The 17,289-nt window shown below is 45.9% G+C and overlaps 1 protein-coding gene across 1 annotated transcript in view; it reads right to left on the bottom strand.

Moving 5' to 3' along the window:
• The window catches only part of LOC144768685 (uncharacterized), a 9,047,330-nt gene that overhangs the window by 2,564,549 nt on the left and 6,465,492 nt on the right, over positions 1-17,289 (bottom strand). The window contains exon 51 of the mRNA XM_078652515.1: positions 5,422-5,457. Within this exon, the coding sequence (XP_078508641.1) occupies positions 5,422-5,457 (36 nt within the window). The remainder of the gene's footprint in view (positions 1-5,421; positions 5,458-17,289) is intronic.

Raw genomic sequence — 17,289 nt, 5'->3', positions numbered from 1 at the left:
TAAAGCGGATCCCAAGTCTTCCCGGATTCCCACTGCGACAACCACTAATGAAAAGAAAACGGCAACTCGCTTCAGGACAATTAATCTCCCGCCTGAAGCACTGCCCTTCGTGGTTGTCCTAACAGGAGTTCCATCTTTAAGGGAGGGACAACGGGAATCACAAATTGAACTAAAAAACAAATGTGCACAGTGGCTGCAAATACACAGACCCTTGCCCCCTAACATTTACGGGGAAATTCTCTCAGTAAGAAGGGGTGAGTGGATTGGCAAAGGTACCAAGACTATAGCAGGGGACATCATCACGGTGAACTTTAGAGATATGGCGGAAGTTAATTTTATCTGCAATACCCCCCCTAGCTATACTCGATCACAAATTCACCCGGTTCACCTATCCTATTTTTACCCCTTCGCACCTCAAAGGCCCAGGCAGATCATTGGGCCGAATAGAACACCGCAATTGGGCTTCCAATATGGCCCACCCCAATGGCAAAGGCCAAATTCTGTATTTCCAACCTATGACTCTTCCTTAATGCAGTATGCACATTGGAATAGGTTCAGCACACTTGATGGGGTGGACTGACAAAGATTGGGCTATCAACTTTCAAAGGCCAAAGGTATGAATGAGCCAAGTTTTTCACCAACATGTATAAGCAAGGGGGCAGACCAGGGCCAAGACGACGTTCCGGAACTCGAGCATACCCTAGGAGGCAGTATTACATCATCGATCACTACCCGGGGAAAAGGAGAGGGGACAAACCCCGTAATTGATAACTCCCGCTCTGCTCAGAGAAGAATCGCTATCCCCCACAGGTCGCAACTAAGCCTCGTTGCCGTACCTGAAACGGGTAAACAAGTAAAGCCTCCATTAGGCGAGGAAAAAAGGACATCAAAGGACATGAACCATGAAAATCTATTAATAGCATCATGGAACATCGCAGGGATAGCGGCCAAATTCGAATCTCAGGACTGGCTCAGCTACATAAATAAATTCCATATCTTATGCCTGCAAGAAACCTGGGCCATTGAACCATATGTCTACAGTCTGGAAGGCTATAAAAGCTTTTTTGTCCCTGCAAAAAAAGCAACCTCAGGGAGAGCAAGTGGGGGGCTCGCGGTCTACGTTAATCTAGACATCAAGGGTACTTGGTCCGACACTAAATGGGCCACACACAACCTTCAAGTATTAAGGTTCACTTCGCCAAGTCTAACCTTTCTTCTAATGAACTGGTACAATGCACCGGCCACGACGGAGAAGGGAATAGCCATAAATGAACTAGAAAATTGTTTGAACTTTTTATCCAAGACACCAAATCCCACGAGTCTGATACTAATGGGAGATTTTAACTGCCACCTTTGTGAGAAACTAATACCTTTCAACAACGACTGGTCAAGATGCACGACTATGAAAGGTCCACACTTCACTCACTCAAAAGAGGGCTGGGATCTAGAAAGACTAATGAAAAGGCACAATTTAACCCAAACTCTAGACCTTGTCACACTAAGTGAGAAAGGAGAACTAACCCCGACATATAAAGGTAGAGGCTGCCACTCCTACATTGACTTTGTATTAGTCTCTCCTAATTTAAAAAGAAGCATCAGCAAAACCATTATAGAGGCCAGTAGCTTTAGTGATCACAATCCGGTGATCATTAAAATGGAAGGTTTTGTTTACTCACGCCCAAAAAGACCTGTTATCATGGAAAGAGCAGTGGACCAGGGAAGAAGAATCAAATGGGCCAAAATTGACGGGGACAGCTTTTACAAAAAACTATTACTCGAAGCCTCAGCAGCAATTGATAAATGTCTTGACCCCTGTGTGATTGGAGCTGAGGTGGTGAAGGCGTTCGAAGAAATTGCGCAGTTCGTAAACAATTCCCTACAAACCACAGGACCTAACAAAATGCCCTCAAACCCCAGTTGGTTTGATTCGAACTGCACAAAGGCATTGAAAAATCTGAAGGATAGCCTCCATGCCCAACCCAGGGACAAAACAAAGGTTGCACAGAACAGAGTCGAATATAAAAAAGCGCTGAAGGCACGAAAGCAAAGTATACAAAACCAAGCCTGGGAAGACTTAAGGGAGGCTGCAGAAAGAAAAGACTCTATTACTTTCTGGAAAGTGATTAATTCCCCATGCTTCCAGGATCAAGGGGCACCAAAAATTATGAACACCATCCTGCCGGAGCAATGGCAGAAACATTTCCAGAGCCTATACAATCACTCAAGCCAGGCATTCACGGAGGAGGTACCGGAGATTCACCGGCCTGTCAAGCCAAACTTCACTTTGAAAGAGGTCGAATTAGGAATAGCCGGGCTCAGCAAAAACAAAGCGCCGGGTCCGGACGGAATTCCACCAGACCTATTCCTAAGCAGACCTGAACTATGGGCTCCGTTACTCACCAGGGTGCTAAACGAGGCAGTGGAGGCAGGACTTCCCCAGTCCTGGTCAACGGCGACTATAGTGCCCATATATAAAAAAGGCAACCGTGATGACCCCCAATGTTACCGACCCATTTCCCTCATCGACGTGACAGCTAAGGTTCTGGGGCGAGTCATCTTACTGAGATTGCAAGACTGGGCCGAGGAGCAACAAGTCCTCTCTGAAATCCAATACGGCTTCAGGAAAGGTAGATCTACCACCGATCAATGCCTAAATTTATACCTCCTGATAGCAAAATATACCATCGCCGGGAAGGGGTCCATCCATATGGGGTTTATGGACCTCTCAGCGGCCTTTGATCGCGTAAACAGGAGAAAGCTCTGGGCCATGTTAAAGGAACTAGGAGTGGACCAATCACTAGTTGACACCCTACAAAATCTCCACCGGAACACCTCTGCAAGTGTAAGGGACAGCCATGAGGGCAAAAAGACCGATCCCTTCACTTGCAACAGTGGAGTAAGGCAGGGATGCATCCTTGCGCCCTTTCTCTTTTCTATCTATATTAATTCATTGGAAAAGGATCTCCTCAAACTTAAGGTAGACTCCCCCCAAATTGGTCATCGAGCAGTGCCCGTACTACTCTACGCCGATGACGCGGTTTTGCTCGCTAGAACACCTTTGGGACTGCAGAAACTAATTGACGGGTTTGTCAAATTCATGGACAAATTGGACTTGGCAACAAACCTGGAAAAGTCCTATATTATGTCATCTGGGAAACCTATCAAAGGAACCTTCACTTATCACATTGGGTCACACAAAATAGATCAGGTCAAGTCTTTTACGTATTTGGGGGTATTATTTGATCACGACCTAACGTTCAAACCCTTGATTGAAAAGCACTCCACAAAACTGGCAGCCTCAGTAGGAGCTATCATGGGGTATGGGCAAAGACTAGGGAAATGGTCCCCAGAACAAATATTGAACTTATACAGATCAATCTGCTGTGCGAAAGTAAGCTACGGGGCAGAAGTGTGGGGCTTCCTGGACAAAAAAGCACAGCCGCTTCAGACTGAAGAGAATAAATTCTTGAGAAGAATATTAAAAGTTCCACAGAGCGTATCGGCCCACATAATACATGAAGAGGTAGGAGAACCCTTCATAGAGGATCAAATTAAATCCAAACCTCTTCTGGCATGGGTGAAAGTATGGACCAACCCAGAGGCGGCCCTTACAAGACAAATTATTGAGGACTGCCTCAAAAGAGACAAAGGCCATGCGATCCCCTGGCTGAAATATGTCAAGAAGTCCCTAACGGAGATTGGTTGCTCTAACTTCTTCTCATCCCCTGACTCTCTTACCCCGGAGAGCAAGACCCTGGTGAAAAAACTTTTTCTAACACAGCTGAAGACATCAAGGGCAGCAAAAGAGAAGCACAAACCCACCAATCTCCTCTACAATGAGCTCACTGTGAAACAAGGCATGGAACCTTACCTGAGGGTTATGTACAACGCGCAGGATCGCTACCTCATGACCCGCTTCAGAATTAATATGCTACACCATCTCCTTGCGGTGCCATCTGGGTTTACCCACACAGTGGAAGAGAAGGGTACCTGCGGCTGCGATCTCAGATCTCCGCAGGATACCCTTCATTTTGTTCTATTGTGCCCATTTTATACTATGCCAAGACGCAAGTTCCTGGTGGGGATCCTGAAAGAGTTAAAATTTAAACATGCAAAACGGGCGCTGAGATTCCTACAGGAAGCGGAGGACGCTTATACCCTGTTCTGCACGATAAACTTTATCCGGTTAGCAACAAGACTGAGGAATACTAGAGAAATTGGCCCCTAACCTGATTTGAACATTTAAGGAGAAAAATCCCCTGGCCCATTCCCTGAGGACAGACAATCTTAACATTTATACTTTTTATATTGAATACCACTTGCTGTTTTAAAAAAAATAATTTGTGTGTGTATTTTGTATCTGTGCTTTTATGGTGTCTTTTTAAGAACCGAATAAAGATTATAAATTGAATTGAAATTGAGTGGGTATTGTAGCTGCACCCCAAAGTGCTAGCAATACTTGCTTGGCAGGGCATAGAGCCAGAGTGATGGCTCGTCCACGTGTGGATTTCAAGGGATAAGTCAGGGCATTCAGGAGACCCAGGAGAATGTAGCTCGGGAATCTGGTGAGTTTGATGTTATACATTTGGTCAATGGAGGCAAAGACTTCAGACCAGTACTGCTAAAGCTTTGTACACTGCTAAAGAAGGTGGGTTAAAGTTCCCATTTGGTCGCAGCCCCTCCAGCAACATGCATATCCATCTCTCTTCCATTGAGCTGTTTGCGCAGGGGTATGGTACCTATAGTGCAATTTGTTGAGGAATGTTTCTTTGCCTGAGGTGCTATGTACTGAAGAATGGGAATGGGCTCACTTTTGAATGGCTGACCATTCTTTGGAAGTGAAGAGGCGTTCGCCCTTTTCTCCTAGCGCAACAGTGCTGAGGATTTGACGGGGTTCTGTAGAGTGTTGAGAAATATATAGATATGTCGGAGAGGACACATCATCAGTATTTCTAGTGTGAAGCCATTTCTCAAATGGTAAGAGAGGATGGCTAGCATGAGGCAGATACAGGGCTAAGTGACCCAGTGTTGGATGGCTAAGTACTGACACTGAGTGGCGGATGGGATATGATAATGACACTGAATCTCTGCAAAGTCCAACTGTGCCCATCTCTTTCACCCTTCTCCATCCATCATACTAGTAAGCCCTGGGTTCTACAATATAATAAACCTACCTCCGTGGTCATAGCGCACAACATGTCAACACTTGCCTCACAGGATAAACATAAAGTACACACACGTCTAACAACACACCCCGCGTGGCGTAGCGTGCTATCCATGAGGGCAAGTGCTCCAGCGTCCCACGTATGGATAGTAAGTGCTATATAAATGTTCCAATACAATACATAACAATTACTGGTGATATACTGGAAAGCTTTTACATGTCCTATAACATCTTGGAGAAAAGAGAGATTTTCTCACCTGAGCGAGGAGCCGGGGGAGGGGCCTGTTCTGATCCTGAGTAAAACAAGAATAATGCAAATTATTACAAGACGCACAAGTGCACAAGAGTGCAAACTGTGGAACCTTTCAGGATGGCTATGTCAGAGAGGTAAATATGAAGCACTGAAATAGAATACAGAATGCTACACCTCACTGCAGTGCAGGAATGTGGAGTATTCAGTGGAAAATAGAGAAATACATTATGATGTAAGTACTGCACTTGAAAACAGAGCACTGCTGAGGCATCTTAGATCCTGCATGGAAGAAAAAGTTACTTAACTTCTGGAACAATCTTTCTAGTGTTGTGTGGGGTTTTAGGCTCCGGTTGAATTTTACCCGATTCATGCCTTATATAGGTACAATTCATGTTGCCCTTATATAGGCATAGAAATCAAGCACTTATTTAGGCATAGCCCATGCTACCCAAATACAGGCATGGCTACTTCCATCCGTTCACCAAACGTCACAACGATTTCTTGGAAAACTAGCTTAAGCCGTTAGGGAACTTCCCCTTGCTTGAATATTGATTTCTCCAAGAACTCAGTTACTTTACAATGAACAACTATTCCCCAGGGGTTCATTTATGACGTTTATATGCCCGACTTTATGTCAAACTATGGCATTCCTAAACACCTTCAAGGTATAAATATACCTTCACTTGCTATACCAAGATACTGTGTTTTGAAGCAGTTCGAAGGCCTACTTGCCCGACGCAGCTCGCTACAGCAAGTGCTGAAGGAAGCCGACTCTCCAGTTGACGCACTGATCAGGAAGCTGCCTTTCTCCTGCCGAGAATCCAGCTCCAGTCTTTCTGACTCCCCTTGCGGGGTGTTGGGAATTCGAGTCCCGAGACAGAGATTACAGACCTCCTTCATTCTAAGGTATGGAGCTGATTAGAACCTAGAGAAACCTTTGGTAGAAACCTATGCAAAAGACCATACTTACTTCTTCCTTCGTACTAGACCTAGGTTAGGTACAGTGGGGTAGCCGTATTTTAGAAGCACCAGTTGAGTATTTTAGTCAATGGTAGTTATGTATGTATTTTTATATGGCTTAGAAACCACACAATGCTCTTACAGTATTATTTCATATTACTGTTTACGCTGTACGCATTATACTTTGCAGTCTGCCTAACGATTGTAGCAGTTCACTTCTCTTGCATGAGAAAGAAGACTGTTCAATAAACCCTTTTTATGGAAAATGTCCATCTCACTATTTCTCTGCAACTCTGTAGAAACGAAGCATGCACGATTGACTGAGTGAATTAGTTATCTATTGTTTCAACGACTCTGAGAGATATATTCTTATTCTTGGGAAACAAAGTTGTCATGTTTATGCTGTTGTCAGAAACGAATCCCTTCGTGTGTATACGAGAAAGTTTCTACTGACCTCTGAGTTAGCTGGCACACACACAATTAAGTTTAGTATATTCGATAGAGACCTATTGACATAAGATCTATGTCAAATCTATAGGATATATTATTCCAATGCGCAGAACCTATTGGGAATATAGGAACTACACTACATGGCGCCCAACGTTTGGTAAGGAACTAATTTAACGCTAGATACTAAAGTAACTCAGTCGTGCTTTTCTCAGAGACCCCTTTTTTCCGTAAATACTCCAATAGACGTCTGGAGTGGGTAAAAGGATAATATCCGCCATAGCTGAGTAGGACGAAAAAATCCTATGTATTAGTTTTTGGTTTATTCAACGTTGAAGGATACAATGTTCCAAAATATTGTGTACCTTATCTTTGTTTCCTTGAAACTTGCTCTGCAAACTTTCAGTCAACAAAAAATGTCCCTCGATAATAATACCGAGGCCGGTGGAGCTCCAGGCGACAACGCCGTACAAACTTTAAAATTTACAGGTCTCCAAGAGACCGACAAGGATGCCATAAACATTCCAGAAAATTTAAGGAAATCCATCACTATAAAACTCATACCAAATGGCCTATCAGCAAGAGGTGGTAGGGTAATTTTTGTGATAGAGACACATGATTATCACCAGACAGAGGTATTCTATTCATGGATAGTCTTCCCTGAAGCAGATCCAAGAACAAAAGTGGTTCACTTCTACAAAGAAGATGAACCACCAGAGAAATACATTCCGTTAGACGATATAGAAATTCCACTAACTTACCAGGACCATGCGCTCTAGTTTAAAGGTGCCCTAAAACATATAAATCACATTACCTGGCTCAGTCCACTAAGTAGACCAGGAGCAACTTGGCTAGATTTAGCCTACTAGAGACTTGACCCTGACATTGAAGCAATGTCAGACGATGAATTACTAAGTAACGCCTGCTGCTTTGCCTGCACCTCGCCAGTCCCAGCTCCAGTCTGACAGACCAACCTACGGGGGGCTGCTACTACCGCGGTGCCATTGCAACACAGCGGGAGACATCAGAGGCGCCCGGGACTCAGTCTTCCAGAGTCCCTGGGGGCGCACAACATCGCCGTCACCGCTTTGCGCCAGGAGGCGCTACTAAAACCCTGCAGGGCTCCGGCAGCGCGGGTCTCTGCTAACGCCTTACCTGCTGCTTTGCCTGCACCTCGTCAGTCCAAGCTTTAGCCTGACAGACCAACCTACGGGGGGCTGCTACTACTAAGGCCGCCATTGCAACACGGGGGGAGACATCAGAGGCGCCCGGAACTCAGTCTTCCAGAGTCCCGGGAGCGCACAACATCGCCGTCACCGCTTTGCACCAGGAGGCGCTACTAAAACCCTGCAGGGCTCCGGCAGCGCGGGTCCCTGCTAACGCCTTACCTGCTGCTTTGCCTGCACCTCGCCAGTCCCAGCTCCAGCCTGACAGACCAACCTACGGGGGGCTGCTATACCACGGCCGCCATTGCAACACGGCGGGAGACATCAGAGGCGCCTGGGACTCAGTCTTCCAGAGTCCCCGGGGGCGCACAAGATCGTCGTCACCGCTTTGCGGCAGGAGGCGCTACTAAAACCCTGCAGGGTTCCCGCAGCGCCCGTCTAAGCCCGAATAAGACTGGACTGGGCCACTCCTCTTGAAAGTTTCATTCCCATAAATCTCGTTGACTGCTAAGAGAACTCACTCACTATAACGTGTGGCTGCTACCTTCTGGAAGCTTGTGAATGCCAATATCATCGTTTGGATTTTGAAACTCTTTACTATATGTAGTGTGGCTCTGCCCTGGATAGGTGGTGATTTCTACTGTCGTACTCCAAGGACAATTGTCTGGAAGTTATAACATTCCGATATAATTATTTCTATGCACTTACCAATTGAAATTGCTTCTTAATGTTTTAATCCCCTCTTGCTGCGAGCTTTGAACTTTAGTAGTTACAAGGGGCTGTGGGTTTTGAAGGACTGATTGTCCTAGACTTTCATCTTAGATTGTACCTACCCCCTTGGAATAACACTAGAGATGGGAAAAAGAAAAGCTGCAGACACAACTACCGGCAGGGAAAAATTGCGAGGACTCAGAAACCCCCCCAAACCGCAGCTGATAATTGTACATTAGCGGACATTGACAACCTCATAGAAGAAGTTGAAAACATTTTGATGGTTAGGAGCACATGATTAGAGGCATAAATAAAATCTCATCCTATTACAGCAAGAAGAACAAAACCCCAATTAAGAAAGCTGCTAGCAATGTAGTTATAGTTCATCAGCCAGCAGAAAAGGTTTCTCCTCCTATAGCGCCAGTCCCTATAATGCAAAAGATAATAGCTCCAACAAGTAATCCTGATGTTTCACACACTGATGTAGCCCACAAACATCACACGGTCATTGATACACAAGATGAAATTGTAACTATCGAATGTTCCAACAGATTCTCTGTTTTAGCAGAAAACTTAGAATCTTGCTTGGAGCAACACCGGGCGGGTGGAGAAACTTTCAGCGGGAGTTTAATTAACTCCCCTGTACCATGTCCCCCTCAGCATCCGGAGGATATCGAACCTCACAGTTTGATGATGACATTGATGCTCAAATTAACCAAGGTTGAAGAGGAGGTTAGCATGATTAAAAAAATGATAGAAACGCTCGCCAATAATACCCAGTTGGGTGAGAGGGGCACCATTCCTAATCTCAACGGGAGTAATGTACGCAAGTTAAGACCTGAAACTAATGCTATTAAACCGGTTGAGTGTTGTCACGAAGAAACCAATCTAGTTAACCTCCGGTTTCCTAGCATCCGCGGTCTCTGCAATGTTACCCGAGGAAGCGGTTGCCAACAATACTCAGGCTCCCAAACATTAGCCCGACAGGAAAACCGCAACCTATATAGACGAGACCAAATCCCCTCCCATATGAAAAGACTACCTGATAGTTTACCACCAGCTAGCTTACGGGGGCGTGCCCGTGGATCGGTGAACCATCAGGGAAAAGTGGCAAATGTCGGTTTACCCCCTACTAGTGTATGTGGGTTTGCCCGCGAATGGACAAATAATGGGAGAAAAGATGTATCTCAGGAGTTCGCCCAACAAGCTCAAAACCAAGGACCTTCTCACTCCTTGTACAAGGTTCTGACTCAATCCTATGTTTATATCACAAATACCCCTAGACTGAAGTTAGGAACCAAAGAGGACTCGGACTCCTTGGCTAATAAGGTTACACACTGGTTGAGGACCAAGCGACACTGCCTTTCCATAATTAAATCCAACATTAAAAATGTTGAACGTCAACACCAAGAAGGTGGGGACTTGGACGATATCAGGGTAACCTTTTATTCAAGGGAAATAGCTGAAAACCTAATCGCCTTTAACTTGAGAACCCATGGTTTCTTTGAGTCAAAGATGGGGATCAGACAAAATAAAACATCAGTAATTAATAGTGGTACTAGGATAAATCTCATGGTAAGCAAGGTTATCTCCACTGATTCGGCATCTGCTCTGACTTCTCAGAGTGGTCTCGAACTAGTGGATTGACTAACTGAACCTGTTAACCCGCCACTGCTTAATCTAGGGGACCAGTGTGATGATCTAGGGACCTTAGGGGAAATAATGCCTGCTAATCCAAATTATCATGTGGGACTAATTGATGTCTTTCCTGATAACCCTACTCGCCTATGGAAAGTGGGCATATTCTAACAGGAGCTAGTGTTCCTATTATAGAGAACTTTAACATCCTATCTTGGAATGTAGCGGGCTTAGGAAAAAACGTACAGGAACCAGATTGGCAAAACTACACGGACAGATTTGATATATGCCTCTTCCTGGAGACGTGGGCCCTGGAACCTACATTTAAAGTGGGATATCGAACATTTAGCATGGCAGCAACGCATTATAATAAAGGTAGACCTTCTGGTGGTCTCCTAATTTGGATAAGGAACCAAATAGATGTCGATATAGACGTAATACGGACAAGTTCACAAGATATTCAGGGACTACTTTTAAAATTTACCAACAAACCCAGTGTTTTACTTTTCAATTTATATATAAGACCATGTGACCCTGCTAAAGAAACTTCGCTAATTACTCAGTTAACTGGGATCATCGATTCTATCACTTACGATGGTCCTACTCTAATTGGCGGTGATTTTAATTGTTGCTATGAACCCCTTTGGGGTATGTTCACCATAACCGAGGAAGAAGATCTTGCATTAGGCATCCCTCAGTTAAACACTGACAAACTAGCAAGGTGTACCGCTTCAGCCCTTCAGATCTTTAATTTCACCATAGAAAAAGGCTTACGGGCATGTAATGGCAGGTGCCCATCTGATATTGATCGTACAAATACTTTTACACGGGGCAAAGCACTGTCACCAATAGATTATATTATGATAAGTGCTATATACTGGGGATATGTGGTCGATTTTAGAGTGGAGGAAAGGAGGGAAATTGATCATTTCGCCCTGTGCCTTTCGCTAGATGCTAAATATATCCAATCCCAGAATTGCATAGGTATGCAGGTACCACAACCTATGCTATGTAATAACAGGAGGGCTGTTAGATGGCCAACCGTTTTAGAGAACATTGAATCTTTGACTACAATTTATAATATATTTAGTGATCTTCTATCTTTTTTTCTTTCTACTGATGCCACAAATCAGATTTTAATTACCCAAATCCATTCCATGCTAGTGGTTAAAATTTAACCACTTCTTACTAGAGCAGCAATAAAGAAACCCCGCTCCAATAATAAGTGGAAATTAGCTAACCCCTGGTTTAACGAAGCGTGTAGAACTGCGAAAAAAGTTTTGATAAGAACCTTACGCGCCAGAGAACCTATCTTAATTAGACATGCAAGGAATAGCTATAGACAGATTTTAAGGATAGCGCACAAACGTTGGGAGGATGAAGGTTGGGAAGACTTTTTACTTGCAGCAAGGATGAAAAAGCATTCATTATTTTGGCGGATCATTGCAAACGGTGGTAAACACAGCAAGCCAGCTCAGTACTACCATTTAGCTCCTACTACCTGGTTCACACATTTTGCCAGTTATATGCACCAGACGAATTGTTACCAAGCGAGGATCCAAACATAATCACTGAGCTGTTAAAATCCAATGATATTACACCACTATCTTTTGCTATCTCAGAAACCAAGCAAGCAATAGTATCTATCAAGGCATCAAAAGCTCCCGGGCCCGATAACGTGCCGGGGGACCTTTTTAAACATGATTCAGATGTATGGGCACCGTACATGAACTCACTGTGCAATGGGAGAAGCAGTGGCCAGCCGATACCTGCCTCATGGAAGGGGGCGGTGATTGTTCCTATACACAAGAAGGGGTGTAGGGACAATCCCGCCTACTTCAGGCCAATTAGCCTGATAGACATTTCACAAAAAATGTATGCTAAACAGCTTTTGGAAAGACTAAATGACTGGCTAACAGATAATGATATATTGTCTCCTTATCAGGCTGGATTCAGAAAAAGAATCAGCAACATAGATCAGGTGTTCAGGCTGTTAACCCTGTGAGATGTTGGCCTGGTATATGATGTTCACTATTCTAGTGAACACCTTGCACCAGTCCAAACAACCCTTATGGTGATGGTTGTAAGTCAACCTTATAGACCAGCTATCCTAGTGGTAGCGTTGACAGAACAGTCTTAGGCTAAAAGACTCTTGAGGGCGTGTAAAGCCAGCTGTTTTACCATATGTAACCCCTATGTAACCCCTTAAATATCAAATGAAAGGACACCACACAGGATATATATAAAATATATGTATTTATTTACTAACACACTCCTCTGAACTCTTTATGAGATCAGAGGCCAAAGCACATAACAAGTTACTTAGTCAGAATACGTTAAGTTGCACAAATTACAGTTAGGCCCTAGGGGCGAAGCAAACCATATATTAAAAAAGTGGTATAAGTACCAAGTCACGAGAAAAGGAAAGGCCTAGGGCCTAGGGAATCGCTGGGGCTACACTATCTCAACCTTAGGCTAGGAGTAGGAGGCCCACAGGCGGCGCGTGCAGTGTCTTTACACACACGTGTGAGTCAATGTAAAGTCAATGGGAACTTAGAAGTTAGAAAAAGAAGGATTCAGGACACTTCCGGTTTAGCTAGGAGGAAACAATTAAAAACCTAGACACTTGGATAGTCATTACCCTTGGGAGCACCGAAGTACTCGCGTTACCTCACCCACAGGAAGCGGGTGCATAGGTGTGAAGATGTGTCGGGTTCGCCGTTGAAGCCCATGGAGACCTGGAGAAAAGATGCTGCAGGCGACCAGGAGGAAGATGTCCGGGTGGATCCAAGGGCGGATTGAGGATGAAGAAGACCTGAAAGCAGAGGGGGCAGAGTCTGGGTCACTAGCCAGTGACCGGGTGGAACCAGGAAGGAACCAGACGACGTCAAGGAGCAATCCGGTGCTGTCGTGAAGCTTGTCTCTTCAGCCACGTGGGCCAGGAGGCGTCGAGGACGACCAGTTGCTGGAGAGGAGCTGTCCCACGAAGGTTCTCGCAGATGGAGGGGACGACTGCCGGATTGGAGTCAACAAGCCTTGGCAAAGGCAACCCACGCAGGATTCAAAGAAGGCTTCTGATGCAGTCCAGCAAGGTCTGAGGTGCCTCACCTTTGCAGGGAGGCAAGGGCCAATCTGGAGCAACCAGGCCAGTGAGTTGATTCAAAAGGAGTGTCGTCACAGAGGCTACTAGCCAACGGGCCAGCAACCGGACAATGCGTCGAGCAGAACACAAGCAGAAGGTCCCCACGCAGAACTCGTTGAGTGTGGAGGGCTGATCTTCGATGAAGGTGGAGCTCGGATTCAGGGCTTCTCAATCCCCAGTGCACAGCTGCGAGGATACTTCAGGAGCTGCACAGTTAGCAAGTCGCAGACTTTTCAAGATGTCCGGTCCCACGTGTCTCGTCGCCTCCACGGATCGAAGCTATGCTGCAGACGTGAAGAGAGGGTCAGAGAGGACTGGAAGTCTGGGTCTTGTCAGGCTCTGTACTCGGGTCCCAGTGGGAGCGTCGACAAAGCAAGCCGTTGATTTGCTGGATGGTGCCTGGTTGCCCAGGGTGGTCACTCCTTGGCCACAAGGGAGATTCTTCAGTCTTCAGCTTCAGCAGAATGTCGAAGGTCCAGAGTTTCGTTTCAAGTTTCAGTTCAGGATCAAATCTAAAGTTTCAGTACTCAGCTCCTACCTTTATACAGCTAAAAGAGGCTGGATTACTTTCTAGGTCCCTCCTGTGGGTGGGACCAGGAAGGGGGTGGTGACACCCCCTTTCCTTTGTCCAGTTTCGTGCCAGAGCTGGGGTTGGAGTGCCCCAGCAACCGGTTTGAACTGGGGTATGCATGAAGCACCTAGTGTGCCTCAGGCAGTGTCTCAATCTATTCAGCCCTCCTTGTCCCAATACACAAAGTCCTATCTAGGGTGGCGCTCGCACCTCTCCAGGCAGGAAACCTATTGTCCAAACCTCCATGACTGGAAGGACTCCCAGCAGCAGGAGGTCAGACTTGTGTCTGTGGCAGCAGCATCCATTGTGTGATGCTGGGGCTCTGGTTAAGTTTAACCGGGTGCAGTAGTTTCAACATGTCTTCTCCCTCTAGAAGGGTGGAATGCTACCCCCGTCGCCAGAATTGGCGAGGGGGTAGTATTCCAAAGCATATGACACCTTACACGACATGTTTGGATAAAGCCAAACCAAAGTTAGCATTAACCGCGAGGATTATAATGCACTTAAGAGTATATGGTATGGCAATATCATAGAATAGCTATAAGGACATAGTTCCGAAAGCTGCAGACAGGCTCAGCTCATGCTAGAGCACCATCTCACACATAACCAAGTACTCTGCCTCCAGGATTGTTAAGGCCTGCCATAGGAGTGACTTATAGGTTACTATGTGTCTATATATAAGGTAGGTATAGGGATACTATACCTAAGCAAGGGGTGATTACACGACCTTGCCCCAGCTGAGTGATCAGCCAGTTGTGTCAATTTAGGTGGCCAGCCAGGGGTGGCATAATATATGCTGCAGCCCCTGGTAGGCCTTGGGTGCACCTATGCCCTGGGTACCTAGGGTACACTATACAGGGACTCACAAGGGTGACCCAATATCCAATTGAAGATGTACCTAAAGTACATGGAGTCCATTTTACAGTGAGAGGAGATATCCTGGGGCCCTGATTAGCAGGATCCCAGGCAAACTAAGTCGAGAACCAGCTAAACACAAGGCAAAAAGTTGGGGGTAACCATAGTCAGGTACCCACCTTCCTACAAACCCTTGCCTGGAATTATACCAAATTAAGATCAGGTAGACTCTATGTGGCCTTTAATGCCGCCTTTGATCTAGTCCCAAGAGATCTGCTTTGGGCAAATTTGTTAAAGCAAGGCGTCCCTAAAAATATTTTGGTGCAGCTGATAAGACTCCACGAAAATAATTATGTAAAAGTTTGCTGGGGTGTAAGTGGGGAACTAACTGAGGAGATCCCGGCGAGGAGAGGTGTGCGCCAGGGATGTGTCCTGGCGCCAACCTTGTTCCTCCTTTACATTAACGATATGGTAGACTCCTTATTGAAATCAAAACATGATTCCCCTAAACTTGGTGGCTCCCATGTGTGTGCCCTTACCTTTGCAGACGACACAATCTTACTTTCCCAAACTCCCAGGGGGCTCCAGAATCTTCTCAACAAGCTTGATGAGTATTGCACAGAAAAAGGTTTGGAAATAAATCCCTCAATAACTAAATACATGTGCATCAAACCCCACAAAAGTTTTAAGAGTACTATCACACTTAATGGTACAATAATAGAGCGGGTTGATAACTTTGTTTATCTAGGAGTGACCTTAGATTCCAAGCTGTCATGGCGTCCCCATATTACGAAATCTGGAACTGTCTTAACGCAGAATTCAGTGCCCATTCTTAAAAAACTCCATGCCCCTTACACCAAATCTATTACTCCAGCATTGGAGGTATATAAATCAAAGGCACAAACTGCCGCCCTTTACGGATCCGAATTGTGGGGTGGCCATAAAATGACCACAATTATTACAAGGGAAAATAGGGTTTCACCAGCATTGATCCCCTTGCCCAAAAATACCCCAATTATCCCGTATACATATGATTTAGGCTAAAACGTATTGAGGACAGAGCAATTTTGATGAGCCTATTTTATTGGATCAGGTTATGGGCTACTGAAGAACTTTCTATCTACAGAATGGCACTAAAAGAACTAATTGCACTGGATACACACGTATCGTTCCCCTGGCTGGCCAATGTACGTAGGTGGTTAAGAATCTTAGGGCTGAGGAGGAGCTTCGCGCGCACCCTAGATGGCCGCGTGAGCACAGGGCTCCCGAGACCCTCTCCGCCTCCCGCATCAATCCGGAATTATATCCTGAATACGAAGATGGGTTATTGATGACGCTGCCCAGCTGATATAATAGCTGCTTTCAGGAATTGATTTGGACTTCGGGTTCCTAAGCTACGACATCCTGCACTTTTGCGGCCCACCCCGTGGGGACACCCGGGCCTTGAGTTGCTGCTGTGCCCATGCAGTAATTCAACAACACCGGCTAAAGGGGTCCAGGCCATAGCCCGGAGTTGGCTTTCAGTTTCGTTTTTGCTCACTGGCATTGTCCCTCACCCGGACCGACGCTGGGCGCAACTGGAACCCGTGACTTTCACATAGGCCTGGGAACAACGAGTGCGTGGCTGCGGACATATACTGGCTTGAATCAGCCTTTGGTGTTCCCGTGGGTGAATTCTGAGGACCCATTTAGACCAGATCTCAGGCGCCCCTCGGGGGCACGCAGCCCACCATGCCAGGCAAGCCCGAGGGTGAGAAACGGAAAGTCAAAACCAACTTCCGGGGGGGTGCAACTCAAACAAATGTTATGGATCGTTACACTCATCCCAGAGGGTCCCCCGGTGGCACACCCAGAGTCCGGGAGGAGGCAACTGATGATCCCACTGTGTCGGCGGATTTAACACTGCAAGACGTCATGGGCGCCATTGCTAGCATCAAGACATCCATCGGCCAGCAATACGAGGCCCTGGCCCTGAAATTTGAGACAGTGGCCATCGACGTTAATCTCATCAGAACAGATTTGGCGAAGACTAATGAGAAGGTCAAATCTCTAGACCTGAAGACCTCCAGCCTCACGACCGATATGTCCGACTTGCAGACAGAAGTTCGCAATTTGAGATCCGCCAACGATTTCTTTGCTCGTCGACTGGAGGATTTTGAGGGCCGTGCAAGGCGTAATAACGTGCGTATTATTGGGGTCCCTGAAAACAATGGAACACTGACCACTGATCTCCTTGTTGAAGACCTCATCCTCAATCACCTCACCCCCAAGGGACTGAGTAAATTCTTCGTGGTGGAACGTGCACACAGAGTGCCGGGAGGGAAGGCGAAGCCGGGGTTCCCCCCGCAGCCGATCATCGCCAGAATTTTTAATTTCAGTGAC

This window comes from Lissotriton helveticus, chromosome 7 (assembly GCF_964261635.1).
Source record: "Lissotriton helveticus chromosome 7, aLisHel1.1, whole genome shotgun sequence".
Lineage (NCBI taxonomy): Eukaryota > Metazoa > Chordata > Amphibia > Caudata > Salamandridae > Lissotriton > Lissotriton helveticus.
The sequence above is the reverse complement of the archived record's forward strand: the minus strand, read 5'-3'. Positions and strand labels throughout refer to the sequence as shown.